Source organism: Eretmochelys imbricata, chromosome 3, assembly GCF_965152235.1.
Source record: "Eretmochelys imbricata isolate rEreImb1 chromosome 3, rEreImb1.hap1, whole genome shotgun sequence".
Lineage (NCBI taxonomy): Eukaryota > Metazoa > Chordata > Testudines > Cheloniidae > Eretmochelys > Eretmochelys imbricata.
Window position 1 is genome coordinate 146,419,459 of NC_135574.1, and position 17,196 is coordinate 146,436,654.

At 38.8% G+C, this 17,196-nt stretch overlaps 1 protein-coding gene across 1 annotated transcript in view; it reads left to right on the forward strand.

Annotated features, from left to right (window-relative positions):
- Positions 1–17,196, forward strand: part of BIRC6 (baculoviral IAP repeat containing 6) — a 323,928-nt gene that overhangs the window by 175,821 nt on the left and 130,911 nt on the right. Inside the window, 5 exon segments of the mRNA XM_077813548.1 lie at positions 2,769–2,877; positions 4,412–4,633; positions 9,084–9,864; positions 11,218–11,361; positions 15,041–15,170. Of these exon segments, the coding sequence (XP_077669674.1) occupies positions 2,769–2,877; positions 4,412–4,633; positions 9,084–9,864; positions 11,218–11,361; positions 15,041–15,170 (1,386 nt within the window).

Sequence of the window (17,196 nt, forward strand, 5' to 3'; positions counted from 1 at the left end):
AGCAGGTCCTTCCAATTCCACGAGTTGTCGCTCCATCCCAATGTCATCCACTCCATCTTCCCCAGGTTGACTGTTTGCCTCATGCAGCAACCGGAAATGCCCAGCCTTTTGCTCCCTCTAGGGCCACTCCCTGGGCACTCTCACAGATGCCTTCCTACTCCCATGGACGAGTTTTATGCCTTCCCACTGTTTCCCCTTGTACACAAGGTCCTGCTCAAGGTGCGCAGGGACAGATCACGACTGATTCTGGTCGCCCTGGCGTGGCCCAGACAGCAGTGGTACACCACGCTGTTGGAGATCTCGGTGGACGCCCTGGTTCCACTGCCTCTTTTTCCTGACCTGATCACTCAGGATCACGGCTGCCTCTGTCACCCCGACCTACGATCCCTCCACCTCACAGCGTGGATGCTGCATGGGTGAGCTACTCTGAGCTACTCTGTTCTCATTTGGTACAGCAGGTTTTGTTGGGTAGCAGGAAGCCTTCCACTCGGGCCACATATATGGCTAAATGGAAGCGATTCTCATGCTGGTGCACTCACTGCAGCATGCCCCACCTCCTGGTGTCCGTGCCTCTTATTTTGGACTATCTCCTGAGCCTGAAACAGTAGGGCCTGGCAATATCATCCATCAAGGTTCACCTGGCAGCCATTTTGGCTTTCCACCCGGGAGCAAATGGCCGATCTGTCTTCGCCAACCCCTGGTCAGTAGGTTCCTTAAGGGCCTGGACCATCTCTACCCAGAGGTACGACAGCCAGTCCCCACGTGGGACCTGAAGCTGGTCCTCTCCAGGCTTATGGGAGCTCCGTTCGAGCCGTTGGCCACCTGTTCCCTCCTATACCTCTCTTGGAAAACGGCTTTCCTCGTTGTTATCATGTATGTATCCGAGCTCAGAGCTCTTACCTCAGAACCACCATACATGATCTTCTCTAAGGACAAGGTGCGGCTACGACCTCACCCAGCCTTTCTTCCAGGACATTTTCCTCCCGGTTTTTTACCCCAAACTGCACGCTACTCGTCAGCCACAACAGCTATACTCCCTAGATGTTCATAGGGCCCTGGCTTTCTACACTGAGCATACAAAGCCATTCAGGAAAATGGCCTAGCTCTTTGTTGCGATGGCGGAACGGATGAAGGGCCTCCCGGTCTCATCCCAGCAGATCTTCTCTTGGATCACTTCCTGTAACAGTGCTTGCTGTGATCTGGCCAGTGTTCCGACCCTGCCCCTCACTGCTCATTCTACAAGGGCCGCGGCCTCGTCGTCGGCTTTCCTGGCCCAGGTCCCAGTCCAGGAGATCTGCAGAGCCGCTACTTGGTCTTCAGTACATACTTTTACCTCTCACTATGCCATCGTCCGACAAGCCAGAGATGATGCATGTTTGTTAGAGTGGTCCTACAATCCACGGTATTTCACTCTGACCCCACCGCCTAGGTAAAGCTTGGGAGTCACCTAATTGGAATCGATATGAGCAAGCACTTGAAGAAAAGATGGTTACTCACCTTTGTAACTGTTGTTCTTTGAGATGTGTTGCTCATGTCCATTCCAAACCTGCCCTCCTTCCCCTCTGTTGGAGTAGCCGGCAAAAAGGAACTGAGGGGGTACTGGGTCGGCTGGGGTATATATCCAGCTCCATGAAGGCGCCGCTCCAGGGGGCTTCCACAGCCGACCCACCGGGTGTTGCTAGGGTAAAAATTCTCCAACGGCCATGCACGCGGTGCACGCACACCACATAATTGGAATGGATATGAGCAACACATCTCAGAACAACAGTTACAAAGGTGAGTAACCGTCTTTTTTTTTTTCCTCCTCTTGCCCCCAAGTAAATAGGTCTGGTGGGAGAGAGAGTTAAAAAAAAAAAAAAAAAAAAGTATTAATGGTCACTTTTGCTGTTTATATTTTAGCTGAATGTTTCTGTCAGCAGAGGCTAGTGTATAGATTTCTTTTCTTCAGAGAAACTCATGAGGAGTAGCCTGCTTTAAAAATGGCTGCCATCTCCTATCCTGAATAGGACTTAAGTCACAGCCTGTCTTCATGAACATGCCCTGTTTCAAAATAGCCACCAACTCTCATTGTTCCCAGTAGAAGTGAAGCTAAGCTTCTTTAAGGTAATAGGACAGAGTTCCCTATCCTGTCAGGAAGTGAAGAAAAGCACTGTGAGGAGCAGGTTATGGTGGTGGGCAGTTCTTCTGAGAATATCCTGTGGCCTCAGTCTCATGGAGAGCAATATTCTCAAAATGGGTACCTAACTGAGGACTGCAAGTGGTCTCAGTATTACTGAGAGCAATAGGATGTGTCAGCCATTTTGGAAGAGGGAATATCTTCATTAAATTTGCTGAAGAAACTCTGTTATGAAGAATAACAAGAAATTACCATCACTACTTAAAAAATCATTAAATATGACATATGCACAAGATTTTGATGAGTTTTAACTATATGGGAAAGTTTAAAGAATGGTATTCCACTTTGGGGTAACTTAGAACAAAGTCTGACTACATTGTAAAGAAACAATTTTTAATAGAGAAATTAATGAATTTACTTGTAAATTCTCAGAACATTTTCTGAATACTCACAGGTGGTATGGGGGAGGACATGTGGCATTCTTTATATATTGAGATTGAATCCTTGCTTTAAATGCAAAACTCAACTCAATCCTAGTATCGAGTTATAATACACTTGCCTCCGTAACTGTGTCCCACGTGCGCTTTTAAAAACAAAAAAAATTAAATGAGTACTTCTGCTGTTACTTTTTTCCTTTTGTGTGTGTGGCAAGATTTGAATAGCCCTTTACTTTTTGGAAGACTGAATGGCCTGTCTTCTGACTCTACAATAGACATTCTCTATCAGCTGGGAACAACTCAGGACCCTGGAACAAAGGACAGGTAAAATAATTATTTGAATTGTTAATGTCTTTAAGTATTAAAATAATTGTTTAAAAATGGATTGCTTAGTGTTTTCTCATTATGCTAAAACATACTTTTCTTGGACCAGTTTGAAATATCCTGTGAGCACAGAACTATAAAGAAACTTCTAGTTTTGCATTTTACCTATCTTTGCATTCTCTTCAAAGAAAGCTTAGTAAACTGGGCACAAGAAAATATACTTTTTAATATGGCTAAACGTATGTATCTTGGAACAAAGAATATAAGCCATACTTATAGGATGGGAGACTCTATCCTGGGAGGCAGTGACATGGAAAAAGATTTGGGGGTCGTGGTGGATAATAAGCTGAACATGAGCTCCCATCGTGATGATGTGGCCAAAGAACTAATGTGACCCTTGGATGCAGTGAAATCTCGAATAGGACTAGAGAGTTTATTTTACCTCTGTATTTGGCACTCGTGCTGCTGCTGCTGGAATACGTTGTCCATTTCTGGTGCCCACCATTTAAGAAGGATAGCTGATAAATTGGAAAGGGTTCAGAAAAGAGCCATGATAATGATAAAAAAAATTAGAAAAAATGCCCTATAGTGATGGACTCAGAGCTCATTCTGTTTAGCTTAACAAAGACAAGGCTAAGAAGTGACTTGATTACTGTCTGAGTATCTACATGAGGAATAAATATGTAATAATAGGCTCTTCAGTCTACCAAATAAAGGTGTAACACATCCAGTAGCTTGAAATTCAAGCTAGACAAATTCAGACTGGAAATGTGGTGTACATTTTTAACAGTGAAAGTAATTAATAATTGGAACAATTTTATGAAGGTTGTGATGGATTCTCCATCACTGACACTTTTTAAATCCAAGATTGAATGTTTTTTCTGAAAGATCTGCTGTAGGAATCATTTTGGGGAAGTTCTATGGCCTGTGTTATTCAGTAGGTCAGACTAGATGATCAGTGGTCTCTGCTGGTCTTGGAATCTATGAATCTGTGAAACCTCTTTCTTCCTTCTGCTTATATTAGCTGTTACTTACAGGACTTTAGGTAATTGTTCTTCCATACTGCTATGGATGCAATAGCTCTGTTGCTTCCCCTACATTCTGCTCCCAAAGTTTATTGGTTTTTCCCTGTACACTGTGTTATAAAATTACAAATATTTACAATTTAAAACATAAAGTTTAAAATCACTTGTTCTTTTAATTATTGCCAAGTCGTGAATTAAGTCGTCTTTGGTTCTCCTGCAATGGTTAGTGACATCCCAAGCTTTACAAATGGTGCAGGAAATGTGAAATTTGAGCAAGTGCAACAAGGATTCAATTTGTGGCAGATCAGTATGAGATCCCAACTTAAAAAAGCAAGTTCTACAGTTAATGAACCTTGGGAAATGTTATAAGATTTGTAGTTTACCTTTAATATTGGTTTAAAGAAATAGATTAGTGTAAATTATTTTGGGGCAGCTAGTTGATCTGTTTTATAGGTTCCTACTGCTGATTGATCTTCTGTTATAATATGCTATGTGCTCTTGCCTTCTAGAATTCAAGCCCTACTGAAGTGGGTCAGTGATTCTGCAAGAGCAGCTGCCATGAAAAAAAATGTCCGGATCAGTTACATTTGCCCAAACAGCTCAACAAGAGAGTATGGTCTCTTGATGCCATCTCCTTCCCATTTGCACTGTGTAGCAGCAATTTTGTGGCATAGCTATGAGCTCCTTGTAGAATATGACTTACCAGCATTGCTGAACAGAGAGCTCTTTGAGTAAGTAGTGCAAGTAAAATATTTCACTATATGCAAAGTTTATAACTTCTGTTTTTCATTTATTAAAAGATGATAGGCATTTTGCTTTTTCCGTGTGCAGTAATAGTGGAATACTAATTTATTTGGTGCTTAATATACTATAGTTAATGAAGAGGTACTGTATTACAGAGAGGGCCAGAGAGATGGCTATAAATAACATATTCTAAAATATTTTGATAGTAACTGTAATAGGGGACCAAATTATTCATTTATCCCATTTACTTTTCTTTCAGTATGTATGACATCATTAAATGGCCTTTGTGGCCTTATTTTTAATATACAGCATTTCTGAAACTTATTAAACTATTTATATGTTTTTATAGCTATTATCAAGATCCAACGTTTGTTTTCATTTCTGGAGCTACCACCCTTGCTCTGGTCACAGTTCATGTAAAACAATGAGGAAATATTTTAGTGCAACTGCAGTATAATAAATCTCCAATATTAAGAAGATTCAATTTCTCAAGGAACCATATCCTTATATTTAAAACAACAAATGAAGTTTTACTTTTTGATTAGTGAACTAAATTTTTGCTATAGTTGACATTTTAAAACGGAAAAACTAGAAAATGTTCTTTTGTGGACAGCCCAAGTAATCAAGTTGGAATTCAGCATACCTGTTTAGCCAGACCATGCCTGAGTTGCTGATTACAATAACCATTTATTTCAGGATTATCTTCAAATTTAAAAACCTAATTAATATGATCAGAATTTTAAAAAACAAAGTAAGTGTTATAACCTCTGCTAGCAACCACAGTATGTTGGTTAATGTACAAGCAGAAAGCAAGCCCCAATAGTTTGAAAAGCTGTAACAGGACTGGATGCAATGAAGTTTCTCAGTTGAGGAACATAATTACTAAGTGTGTCTATCCCATATGCATGGACTGGACCCAGCCTGACAGGAGTACATCTGGGAAACTGTATTTGGGCAACTAACCAAATACTGAGTAATTTTCAAATGCAGAGTGGTAAAAATAAAGTTTTCATGGGAAATCTGTACATGTTCTCTAGTACAGAATCTATAAAGAAAGAGGAGCCTGAGCTCAAGCAATAATGATTTCGTCCTCTGAACAGCATGACCTAGCATGCAAATTAAGGGCCAAACTCACCAGTACACTCTGGCACCTTTACATTGCTCAGATAAAATTCTCAGATAAAAACTACTTTATGATGGAGTTATAGCTGAGGATATATATCTGTAGTTTAAGGGTAAAAAAAATCATTGCTGCAAACATGTTAAGGTATCTAAATGCCCAGTTAAGGCAGTCAAACAACTTTAACTGCCCTGTAGTGATGCCATGCAGTAACCATACCATTAAGATTCAGGATTTTTAGTTTATTTGGTCCCAGATTAGATTAAACTCATTTTTAAATGCACATTAATTTTTCTTATTCTCTCCCCCCTCTTCCCCCCCCGCCCAAAGTTCTCTGTAGGGCAGAGTTAAGGTTGTTTGCATGATCTATTATTTTCATACCTGAACAGAATAATAGGGTGATAAATAGTAGCCAGCATGGATTTGCCAAGAACAAATTATTCCAAAACAACCTAATTTCCTCCTTTGGTTGGTTTACTGTCCTAGTAAATTTGGGGGAAGCAGCAGATGTGACATATCTTGATTTTAGTAAGGCTTCTGACACAGTCCCATATGACATTTTCATAAGCAAACTGGAAAAATGTATTCTAGATGAAATTACTGTAATGTGGATGCACAACTGGTTGAAAAAGCATACTCCAAGTAGTTCTCAGTGGTTCACTGTCAAAGTAGGAGGAAATGTATGTAATGGGGTCCTGCAGGGGTCTGTCCTCGGTCTTGTAGTATTGATCATTTTCATTAATGAGTAGGATAATGGAGTGGAGAATATGCTTATAAAATTTGTGGATGACACCAAACTGGGGAGGTATTGCATGCACTTCGAAGGACATGATTACAATTCAAAACCACCCTGACAAATTAGAGAATTGGTCTGAAATCAGTAAGATTAAATTCAATAAGACAAGCGTAAAGTCCTACACTAAGGAAGGAAAAATCAAATGTACAAATACAAAATGAGGAATAAATGGCTAGGATGGGAGGCAGGAGGAGAGAACCTGACTAGGTTTCTCCAGACCCAGCACATGGCTCCAGCAGTTATCTTCTCCTCTTCCTTCTGCAGATGCCAGGTAATGTAGCTAGTCATGTAGCTCAAGCTATCCTGCAGTGTTGAAGGCTCAGCGTTTAAGCACTACAGATGATCACAATTTTGGGTGTGGAGGTGTTAGCTGCATATAATTCTGTTTACTGCTTTCCTTTAAAAAAACAAAACCAAACAAAAAACCCTATGTTAAAATAGCTGCAAAGTCAAGTACTCAAAAGTTAGGATATGCTAGATTTGATTGCCTGTGCAATTTAATTCGGCCTTCTTGTTCATATGCTCTCTGATATTCTTTAATTACATGGCCACATACTGTTTTCCCCCTGCCTCCCCAGACCCCACCTATTGGCTAAAAAGTAGCTATTTAAACTTTGAAATAATACAGAATTTCATACGGAGTCAATGTAAGGAAATAGATGTAGCCGTGTTTAGTCAATCGGGTCCTTATAAGAACACAGGGGTTATCCTCTAGGTCAGTATATCTCAACCTTTTTGATACCAGGGACCGCCTTGCTGCCTTCCTCAACCCTGTCAGGGAGATCTCAGGGATCAGCACCGGTCCACGGACTGGTCATTTAGAAACACTGCTCTAGGTAATTACAGACGTTAAGAACTTGAAAACAAAGAATTAAAGTTACATTTTGAAAAATTTAAACTGAGTAACTGAAAAGTCTGTCTTGTTGCCAGGTTTAGTGCATTGGTTAATATTCTGGAGACTGCAATAAGTTGTTTACAAAACAAGAGTACACCTTATTCATAGACTTTAAAATGCATCTGTATTTGTGTATGTCTTTGGGTACATATATGAATAATTCTAAACTACAAATTCTTTGAGTGCTGGTCCATATATGTATTCGACTATGGGCGCATATTTTCTCCATGCGCACAGAGTCAGAGAATTCTTGAAAGTAGTTGGTCTGTCCATGAGCCTTCAGTCTCCTCATACCTCCAACTGAGGAGATAGAGCAGAGCAACCGCCTTTCGAGTTCCTTCTTACAGCTGCATGGCCTGGGTCAGAACCTCTATAGTGTCCGGAGCTTCATCTTCCTCTTTATTGTTCAATCTGCATATATGTGGTATGTATAGATTGTGAATAGTTTAGAATTTCACTCTATAGTTTTAGTTAAGTTTTAGGGTTAGTCGTCCATCCCCACTCTCTCCTTCCTGGTATCCTGTTATGGTATTGGACTCCAGCCTTCGAAATCTGTGCTTGCCCACACTCCCTCTGTCAGCAAAAACCATCAATGCTTGCCTGAACTTCCTCAATGAAGCTCGTATCTCGGCAAGGTGCAGTATCTGTCACGCTTTGCCCAGTTGTACCTTTGAAGAGCACAAATTTTGTCTCAAAAAGCACCTCGTAGAGAGAGCCCGTCATGAAGCAGCAGTCAGACTCAGGCCAGGCCCCACCTCTTCCCGTACATCAGCCTGACTCAGCAAAGAGTGTGCCTCCTGCCACAAAGTCCGGTTTAGGAGCAAGGGAATCTACTCCCACAGATCCCAAATCAGGGTCTTGTTGGGATGATGTGGAGCACTCTCATAAACGTAAGAGCAAGTCATCCTCTAAGTCCACTTCAGAGAAATCTGATTCAACCACGCCTAAGCCGAGCAATTACATAGGTTTAATTTTATTAAATTGTACCCTATCTTCAATTGTAATTTTCTTCAGAAGAGCACTGAGAGTAGGGGTACATAGAAGAACTTCATTACGCTAAGTCTACGTTACGCTATTTTTCATTCTTCTATCGTAGAAGTTGTTTAGATGCTGCTTGAATAGAGAAAGTTATAAAATGCCCTGGGAACTTACTAAAATACTTTGGGATATTTAAACCGCTTAATTGCAAAGTTCTTCACAAAGGTGGGTTACCTTATCCCCATCTTTACACATTGAGTTATTGAGGTCACAGTTTGTTCAAGGTTGCATGAAGTAAATGGTACAGTTGTATGACCAGGGTCTCTTGATTTACAGACCTCGTCTTCAATCTACTAGATAATAGCGGTATTAAATATATCCTAATGAAATAAATTCAAATATAGTTATTTTTATGCAGTGTCCAGATTATGCTGTGATCTCAAGTAGGCTAATATTCTCAGATATTTGTGTTAATTAAAAAAAAAGTTCTACAAACCTCTGAATATTGTATCATAATTAAACTCATTTATAATATCTTTGGAAAGCATTTTTATGAACTTTTGACTAACAAGGTAAAAGGGAAAATGAGTGACAAATTTTTGTTTTGGTGTGACTTTTTTTCTTTTCTTTTTTCCCCTTCTCCTCTAGGTCACTCTTTAACTGGTCTATGTCTCTTCCCTGCAACATGGTTTTGAAGAAAGCAGTTGACAGTTTGCTCTGCTCAATGTGCCACATCCACCCGAATTATTTTTCCTTACTCATGGGCTGGATGGGTATTACCCCTCCTCCAATGCAGTGTCAACATAGACTGTCTATGACGGATGACAGCAAAAAACAGGACCTTAGTTCTTCTTTAACAGATGACTCTAAAAATGCACAAGCACCTCTTGCACTAACAGAGTCTCACTTGGCTACCCTTGCTGCCTCATCTCAGTCTCCCGAAGCTATCAAGCAATTATTGGACTCAGGTTTGCCCTCTCTCCTTGTAAGAAGCCTTGCTAGTTTCTGCTTTAACCATACTTCCAGCTCTGACTGCACTTCTCAATCTGTGGATATTACCCAGGATAGACTCAGGAGACATCATGTTCCACAGCACTTTAATAAAATGCCCATCACGGCAGACCTAGTTGCTCCTGTACTCAGGTTTCTGACAGAAGTTGGTAACAGCCACATCATGAAGGATTGGTTGGGTGGTTCTGAAGTCAATCCACTGTGGACAGCACTTTTATTTCTGTTGTGCCATTCTGGTGCTACTTCTGGAGGACACAGTGTGGTAACACAACAGACCAGTGCAAGATCTACTTTGCTTTCTTCAACGGCAGGAACAGGACTGACCACTCAGCAAAGGACCGCAATTGAAAATGCAACAGTTGCATTCTTCTTACAGTGCATCTCCTGCCATCCTAATAACCAGAGGCTGATGGCACAGGTAAAAGAGCAAAACCTTAATCTGTAACTCTTCTTATTTTTAAGTGAAAATTTAGTTGGTACAAGATTTGAGAACCTAAGCTTTCGTGGCTTAAGTTTTGCATAGGAAAAAATAGCTTATTGGATGATCAAGGGATGTGAATGTAGATTCTGTAGTATATATTTTTTTTATTTGTAGATTTGATTCTTTAATATACCATTTAACAGAGACGGTTTTACATCATGAAATATTAGCACGTTGGGCTTTGTTTGATGGAAGAAATTAATTCTTCTGCCCGCTAGTACAATATTCATTATGGCGCATGGGGCTCTGTTTTGTCACTTACATTAAAGTGCATTTCTGTTTTGCTAACTTACTATAAAAATGGCACTTTGGTGGTGTGTTTGCAGATCAAATTTGCCAAATTGTGCACTCTTAATCTGGAATCCGAAGATAAAGCTGGGTGGTTTTTGTCTCTCATTAATAAAAACACTTTGCTTGCAGACATGGTTGAGCAACTTTATTGCTTTCAGTGTAGTTGATTGCTGCACAGGTAACAGAAAGCAGAATGTGGCCTTGCATTTGGAGTTCAGTTAACATATTGAGAAGAATGGAATTGCAGCAGATGCTTTTTAGTAGCAACATACTGGTGCCCTTTTGCTATCTTGCTCCTAAGTGGCTGTTGATGTTATGGGGAGTGTTGACAATTCACAGTAGGGAAAGTGTTCCCAGGGGAAATGTTGATCCTAAGCAGTGGTTGCTCTTACAAGGTGATTCTGCAAACAAGCATCTACTGTAGTTCACTTCCTCTTAGCTGTTAGCTCTGCAGTGCCAACAGAAGGAAAACATTAAAAAAAAAAAAAAGCCTTAATTTTTATCTGTAAATTAAGAGTGAATGCATACTAGGATCAGATAAACTGAGTAAGAAGAGGCCATTTTCAGAGAAGAACATCACCCCAGTGTAGCGAAATTCCTCATAAAGCAGAAAAATTACTTTTCACATTCTTGATGCAACACCTAGTCAAAATTGACTTTCCCGCTCCATATTTTTGTCAACTAGCCTTTGTTTTTCAGAATATTGCCTTAAAAATAAACTTGAATTATTATATTGATGACTCATGCTTTTTTGTTTTTTACTCCTAATTAATTTTTAACTTGTTTTGCTGTTGGTTACCTGTTCATAGGTAACCATTTATTCTCCTCTCTGGTGATAAATTGAAGATGAGATCATTTAAATCCTAATTTGAAAAATAAGTGGCGGCAAATCTTAAAAGTTAATGGCCATGCTGCGCTATTAATAGTAATGCAGAGCTTTATTTTATAGGTTTGTGCACAGTCATAAGCTAAGATTTTTATCTAATCTTGCATTTTCAGGTTCTCTGTGAATTGTTCCAGTCATCCCCTCAACGAGGGAACCTCCCAACATCTGGAAACATTTCAGGGTTTATTAGAAGGTTATTTTTGCAGTTGATGCTGGAGGATGAAAAAGTGACAATGTTTCTTCAGTCCCCATGTCCAGTAGGTTTTTTGTGTGTCTGCATTATGAATGTCAATTCGATCTGACTGCACACTATTTATTTGTACATTCTCACAGTTGATTCTGCTTTTTTTTGCAAACAAAATGGCAACTTTCTTTATTATATTTATTGCAGAGTATAGTGATAACTACTTTTTTGGTGGATGTGGGGAGAGGGTTAAGCGGCTTTTTCTAGATTATTAATTTGCTGTATATCACTCTGACATATTTACAAGTAACCTTTAAAAGAGCCACAAGTAATTCTACTCCTATCTGACACAAGTTATAGAATGCCTGGGATGGAAGGGGAATTGGTGGAATCATTGTTGATTGGAGGATGAGGTTTGTGGGTTGAATCAGTTATCACTGGAGAGAGAGAAGTGAGTGGAGTTACAAACTTTTAGAGGGTCTGTTCACTAGAATCTAAAACCTCTTGAGGGTTTTCTGATAACATGTCTTATGAATTTATTTAGCTCTTAATTTTCAATGTTGAGTATTGAATTCATTAGCTGGTTCTCACAGATTCTAACTGTAGTAAATTGAAAGCTCCTGGTCAATAAATGATTGATGGTTATTGATTACCAAACGTCATTGTAGAAATTTAATTTTGGTTGCCTGATACTGAAGGAAGTGGTGGCAATTGAGACTGCCAATAGATAGTAATGAAAACATACATTTTTCTAAAGAAAAATATAGACATTAAGAGTTTAGTAAGAGAATTTATTTACAAGAAAAATGTTTTGCCAAAAAAAAAGACTTGAACTAGTTAAAGTTGCAGCTTTCTTTTATGCCAACATCCTCTTTGATGTAATACAAAATGAGCAATTTAAAGAAACAATTGAAGCACTGCACCCAGGATACACTCCTTAAGACAGATTTAAATTTGCAAGTCCACTGCTTGATGCTACAGGTGAAGAAGTAAGGGAAAAATTAAAGGAAGAATTGAGACCATCTTTGCTACTAGTTTGAACAACAAAAACGAAAATAAAGAAGAGCAGCTTCTTAAATGCAACCATCCGAAACTGCTAACACATAATGTTAAACACTGTAGTTAAACCTGTTGAGAAAGGGGCATTTAACACAGTCCTAAGGTATGTTGAGGAAGTTCGGAGGTTCTTGCCTAGTCACCATGACATTTTATTTACTTTTTTTAAAAAGGAGGACTGATGCTCAAGTTTCCTAAGGTACTTTTTGTGGAGCATCAGAAGAGTGCGTGTTTACATTTCCATCCATCTACCAAACGTATGAAATTTGATCCCTTCATAAAAAGCACGCATTTTACACAGCAAGAGACTCTGCAGAGAGTTACTAACTTAGCAAAAGCTATTGAAAAAGACTTCAAAGGAATTTGACCTAACAGGCTGCACCTACTGTCTCAGTGTGTGGTAATATGATTTGGGTCTCAGTAGCAAAGACCTGGAAGCATACAAAAACAAATTTGAAAAATGATTCAGAGAATCTGAATTGACCTCAGTTCAATTCAGAATTTTGCTAGGTTTTATAGTCAGCTCAGCATCTGTTTTCTGGACCATTATTTATCACCCATAGTGGTACGTTCTGTTACATCTCTTCTAGCATGCCAGAGGCATCTCAAATGCCTTTACAGTGTCCATAGGGCTTGGCCACAAACCAAAGTATGGTTCTTCAGACTCTTGTGTCTATGCGGCTGAACAGAGCAGTTGCTCAGTTATCCTTCCTTTCCTTTATTTTTTGGCTTTTAAAGCCAATTTTCACAGCCGTTCCCCACTTCCTTTTTCCTTCTCTTATGCAAAATTTGGAGATTTTTAAAAAGAAAAAATAATTTTGTCCAAAATGGTACTATTTACTAAACTTCTCACCTTGGCTTTGTTCTCCCACCAACCCACCGTGCTTTACTCAGCATAGTGGATCTGGATAAAAAGAGGAAGCAAAAATTGTGATGATGGTGCCTCTCTTAGAGGGACCACCCTCTCAGGAACCACAGAAGGGGTGCTCTACCACAGTTGTCCCCAGCCCCTGAACCCTCAGTTCCCCCACAAGAAGGGGATCAGGGTCTGGATGACTTATTGGAACTTCTCTTGCACACCTATCCTAACCTGCGCAAGATTCCTCTGGAGATAACTGCATAGGTAGGTCAGTTCTCCTCAATGTCCAGGACCAAATGGGCAAGTCAGTTGTCTTCAGTCTGAGACCCATCAAGATAACTCCAAATATTTACTCGTAAGACTATTCCATCCACCTCTAAGAGAAACATTTCCACGTCTTAGGCCCTCAAGAGGTTAATGAGGTCCCTTGATGGGGAGTCTATCTCTGTCTCCCATACATCCCTGGAGTAAGATTTGGGCTCTCTTGTGGATGTTCCTTTGTGTTTCCTCACTAGTTACCCATTGAATGATGGCAGACATTGGATTGTGAAGGTTTTTATCAACATGCTTCAGAAGCCTAAAACCTCAAAGGGGAAAGGGCTCAGCTTCCTTACAGGAACCAGGATCCTTCCTTTCCATGGTGACAAAATGATTATCCAAACTCAAGTCATTCTTGGCACTTGACTTGGACTCCATAGTTATTTCTTTTTGCTCAATCTGAAACACCTGAAGAAAAAATCCTAACATAATGTGGATGTGCACAGAACAGTTAAAATATATTTGCAACATACGGACTCTTTTAAAAGATTGGATTGCACGTTTATATCTTTTCACCTAAACTACCTAGAACAGGGTGTAAATTAGCTCTAACTTGGTGGGTGGAGTAATCTGGTCAGAAATGGCATTTGCTGTAAAGAGTAGATCTTCAGAACAGCAAGTATTCTATAGCAACACACCCTTCAAACACTACAGAGTTCTCAGATTTCATAAAAAATGAGTTCTGACTAAATTTTGCCCCAGTGACCCCCATCCAACCCCTTTCTTTTGATTGGGTTGCACAGGAATAAACTGGCCCTGCATTTGGGATTTAGTAAACAATTCTGTTGATGAGCAAGAAGTAACAGAATCATACCTTTCTTCCTGTGCAGGGCAGGGAGGATTTTGGAAAGCTCGGAGGGGTAAAAAGCAATTAAAATTTTTTAACTAAAGAAATCAGATAAGACTGAATTTAAATGGGGGAGGTAATCTGGGTTGAGAGGTGCTATTTTCAGTTATAGTAAAATAACTTTAATGGTTCTTGTATTATAAAAGCAAAGTACCTATTGCTAAATCTAGAATTACTTTGCCTACTATATTTCTGTTTACTCATAAATGGTATGTGATCTTCAACTTTTTTTCTATTGATTTATCAAGAGTAGTAACCACCTCCTCATCTGGGCGAAGTTTATTGGAGTGGGCGGGGGATTTCCTTTTACTTTAAGAAATAAAAGAAATTAAAGCCCAAAGTACCTAACACGTTACGTGCGTGCACACTGAAGACGACAAGAGAGGGTCTTGTACTGAACTTAAACCATTTTTTTTTCTGAGTGCTAAACAAAAATAGATTTTTGCAGCAGTTTTCTTTGTGTAAAAAAGTTTGTTTTTCTTTTGTTGTTTTAATTTTTGTTGAATAATTTTACCATCGTATCAAGTTGTCATACTTTCAAACAATTTTCTTTTGATCTGGAGTGTGAATGGCTTACTATTGTGATTTTACTTAATATAGTTTAACAACTTGTCATGATTGTTGGCCTTATTTCTGAATACTTGAAAGTAAGTGGTTTTCATTTTTTTTTAGCTGTACAAAGGTAGAATTAATGCTACCAGCCATGTAATCCAACATCCAATGTATGGCGCAGGACACAAGTTCCGTACTCTTCACTTACCTGTCTCAACAACATTGGCAGAGGTTCTTGACCGTGTGTCAGGCAAGTTTCAGTACTGTGTGTTTCATTCTATAATGTGTTAAGGAAAACTTGTATCTGCTAGAAACATATCTATTATGTGTGATATCTGCATACTTGTAACAAAAAGTTTCAAAATAGACAGTAATCAAAGATTAAACTTTTTTACTTTTTTGGGACTATATAACACAGGCTTTCCTCTAACTGTTACAGTTTTAGATTAGCCATACTGTTCTTTCAACTTTACATAATCGATTTAGAGGAGGCAATCTTAGATATACTTAACAGTTCATCTTGAACTGCCAGGCCACAAAATGTAATACTATGCGTAAAGTCTCTCAATATTTAAAATATTTTCAAATTTTCTCCTGAGATACTTCCAAAAACTTAGAATATTTTGAGTTCAGTATTCAAAGTTCCCTTTAACTGTCTATGCTCAATTAAAAATAATTCCTTACATGGATCATTTGCCTAACGTTTATTGCAAGTTAAAGATCACAGAACTGATGTCCACACTGAGTGTTTACACTGTCCTTTTCAATCTAATTTGCACTCATGCATATTTACCTGCAATATAAATAATACTCTATCTATAAAATGGAAATTGAGAACTAATTTTGAAAGTTATGAGTAAAGTTGAAAAACAAAAACAAACAAGATGGTCATGACTGAGGCATTTATTTTATCCAAAAATAAAATCCAAGATTTTCAGTCAGACTATTAAAGTAGTCTTTTCTGTATTAAATATCCATTTAACTGCCAGGACCAGTTCAACATTTTGGAGAAGTGCAACTTTAATAAAGACTCAATGACCTTGCTCAGGAAATTAAGGTTAGCGTTCACAATACAAAGTTCACCACAGTATTTTAAAAACAAAATCTTTAGTAGGTTGTCTGTATTGCTAAACTGTGGTCGACATTTTAGAGGAGTCAAAGGAAATTCAAAGTTATAGTTGCTACAACAGTTGCAACTCTGACACATTGCACATAAGTGAGTCCATACCAAATACATATTTTCATATATACTCATTGTATGAATTTGCAAATACTTAGCTGTAATTTTGACAGTATATAAGAGTGTCTCCATTAAAATATCTCTGGGAACATCTATATTTTCTAACTTTTTGTGTCAGATCCTCTGGTGTAGCTATATTGCCTTTGTGCGTTTCAGAGGGGCTATACTTGTTTACATCTGCTGAGAATCTGGTCTTCTCAGTTTCTGTGATCAGCCAGTGCTGCACTGACACTGTTTCATAATTGATTTTTTCCAAAGTCTTTTTACATACTGATGACCAGTAACATATTGCACTAATGTAACATCTTGCATCAGAGTATAGTAGTTTAAAATAAATGGAGGAAAAATACATGAAATTACTGGTATGTGACACTTCTATTACCAGACAAATTTCAGTAAATCAAATGTCGTGTTCACTGGAGCTTTGTGATTAAAAATGCAATGCATCCTACGGAACATTTGAACTTTGCTTATGTGTTGTGTGAAGAAGTACTTCCGTTTGTTTGTTTTAAACCTGCTGCCTATTTATCTCAAATTGCCATCTCTTATGAAATCATAATTTCCCTATTTACCATGTATTTTAGCACACTGGGGTAGACAAGGTCTAAATATCTAATGATAAAGAAGCAGAAGCATGTGTTTGTTTGTTTTTAATAATGATATCCAATACCTCTTTGGTTACCTTTATGCATCACAGAGAGGTTAAAAATGGCAGGAGCTCAATTCTTTCTCTTTGCATTTGCCTTTTAAATTAATTCTTCTATCCCATTTAGACCAAAGGGAAGGTAAGAAATATGTTGTTTGGCCTGCCAGTTTTAAGAGTCCTTCCATCTGAACTGAAGGGGAGGGGAATAGTTTTTGTAGAAGGGTAAAACCATACCATTATATATACAGTGGAGCTAATTAGCAGTAACTACATGGTTATTCATATTTCAAGTAGTCAAAAGTCGTCATAATTGTGAAGAGTATTGATGATGATGCCAGAGGGAGTGGGATCTCTCTGGAAAAGGAAGGGACTGGGCCATTTCAGAGTGAC